This window comes from Ipomoea nil, unplaced genomic scaffold, assembly GCF_001879475.1.
Source record: "Ipomoea nil cultivar Tokyo-kokei standard unplaced genomic scaffold, Asagao_1.1 scaffold2942, whole genome shotgun sequence".
NCBI classification, from domain to species: Eukaryota; Viridiplantae; Streptophyta; class Magnoliopsida; order Solanales; family Convolvulaceae; genus Ipomoea; species Ipomoea nil.
Genome location: NW_017619370.1, coordinates 1533401 through 1535283, shown reverse-complemented (window position 1 = coordinate 1535283; position 1883 = coordinate 1533401). Strand labels below are relative to the sequence as shown.

The window sequence follows — 1883 nt, the reverse complement described above, 5'->3', positions numbered from 1 at the left end:
CATGCATTCCAAACGGCATCGTTCCGGGCTCTCCAAATATTGTATAATATTCCAACTGCAAACAATATCCCATTAGCATCTATTCTAAACCATTCCTGAAAAATATTCTTTACAATATGGGGGAGTGGAAGGTTAGATTGATCCCAAATGGACCTAGCATAGTCACACAACACTAGGGCATGCATTGTGTTCTCATTCATAACTCCACACATGGCACAAATTGGGCTAACATCCACCCTCTTTATAAGCAAATTGGTGGTAGTAGGGAGAATGTCACCTATAGCTCTCCATAGAAATGTCTTCCATTTAGGGGGGATTTTCAAATTCCATAAGGTTCGCCACTTATCAAAACCAGTATTATTCTCATAAGTTCCCACCATTTGCCTGTATCCATTCTTTACTGAGTAGCATCCATTTGGGTCCTCGTACCAATACCATATATCCTCATATCCTGGTGAGACCGGGATGTTTATAATTCTTGGTATATCATTTGGGTGGAAAATGTCTGTTAAAATGTGAGGATCCCATGTACCAGTATTTTGATCAATTAATCCCACAACCTTTGCACCAGCTAGCTGAGGTGGCATTTCCGTTTGGATCCTTGGTTCCAGCTCATCCTGAAGCCAGGGATGTTCCCATATTAAGGTAGACTTTCCATCCCCAATACGATGTCTTACTCCATTTGTTATCAATGCTTTAGCAGCCATAATACTCCGCCAGCAATAACCTGGATTATTTCCAATCTCTGCTTCATAAAATGAACTTTTAGGATAATATCTAGCTTTGTATACTCGAGAGACAAGTGAGTCAGTGTTGGTCAACAATCTCCATGCCTGTTTACCCAACATTGCCAAATTAAATGCCTTCAGATCTTTGAAACCCAGGCCTCCATACTGTGTAGGAATACACAATTTATCCCATGCCTTACAGTGAATACTACGGTCAGTCCCTGAGCCCCACCAGTAGTGATTCATAACCCGTTCAATTGTTGTGCACACAGGCAACAAAAAGACACTCATTGAAAAAGTTGGCATAGCTTGAGCCACACTTTTCAACAAGACTTCCTTTCCTGCCTGTGAGAGAAATTTCTTGCTCCACGACCCAATTCTCTGTCAGATTTTGTCTTCAATATATGCAAAGGCTGCCTTCTTATTCCTCCCCACAAACGGTGGCAATCCCAAGTATTTGCCAAAATTAGGAGCCTGGTCTACCCCTAAAATATGCGCCACCACATCCTTATATTCCTGACTTGTGTTCTTACTATAACAGATACTAGATTTGTGGTAATTCACCATTTGTCCAGACAATCTCTCATAAGTTGCCAAGCAACTCTTCACCTGAGTAGCCTCCTGTGGGTTTGCCTTTAAAAATAACAGGCTATCATCAGCAAAAAATAAATGGGAAATTGGGGGTGTGCCACGCGCAACTCTGCAGCCATGTATTAAACCATCATCCTATGCCTGCTGTAACAAAACAGATAGCCCTTCCGCACATATAATAAATAGATAGGGAGACAATGGGTCACCTTGCCTGAGTCCCCGGGTAGGTATGATCGGTTCACTGGGGGAACCACTTACCAAGATCCTGTATGACACAGTAGTCACACATAACATTATAAGCTCTATCCATCTCTCATCAAAGCCCAAGGCCTTTAACATTCCTTGTAAAAATGGCCACTCCATACGATCATAGGCCTTTGCCATATCCAACTTGAGAGCTCCCCATCCTACCACCCCACACTGCTTCCTACTCAGATAATGACCAACCTCCGCTGCTATCAAGATATTATCAGTGATGAGCCTATCAGGTATAAACGCACTCTGTGACTCAGATATAACACTCTCCATCAGAGGCTTCATCTTTTGTGTAATCATTTTAGCCAT

At 42.2% G+C, this 1883-nt stretch overlaps 1 protein-coding gene across 1 annotated transcript; it reads right to left on the bottom strand.

Annotated features, from left to right (window-relative positions):
• Positions 1-1112: 1112 nt before the first annotated feature.
• On the bottom strand, positions 1113-1883 carry LOC109162445. Its single transcript, XM_019311147.1, has 2 exons — positions 1578-1883; positions 1113-1361 (listed from the first exon to the last, which is right to left on the bottom strand). Exons 1-2 carry the CDS (start codon positions 1881-1883, stop codon positions 1113-1115), a joined length of 555 nt encoding a protein of 184 aa, XP_019166692.1.

Coding starts and splice junctions, on each gene's coding strand:
- LOC109162445 (XM_019311147.1), bottom strand. CDS start 1,883: ATGGCTAAAATGATTACACAAAAGATGAAGCCTCTGATGGAGAGTGTT. Junction 1,362..1,577: donor CTGTGTCATACAGGATCTTG/GTAAGTGGTTCC, acceptor TTATTTTTAAAG/GCAAACCCACAGGAGGCTAC.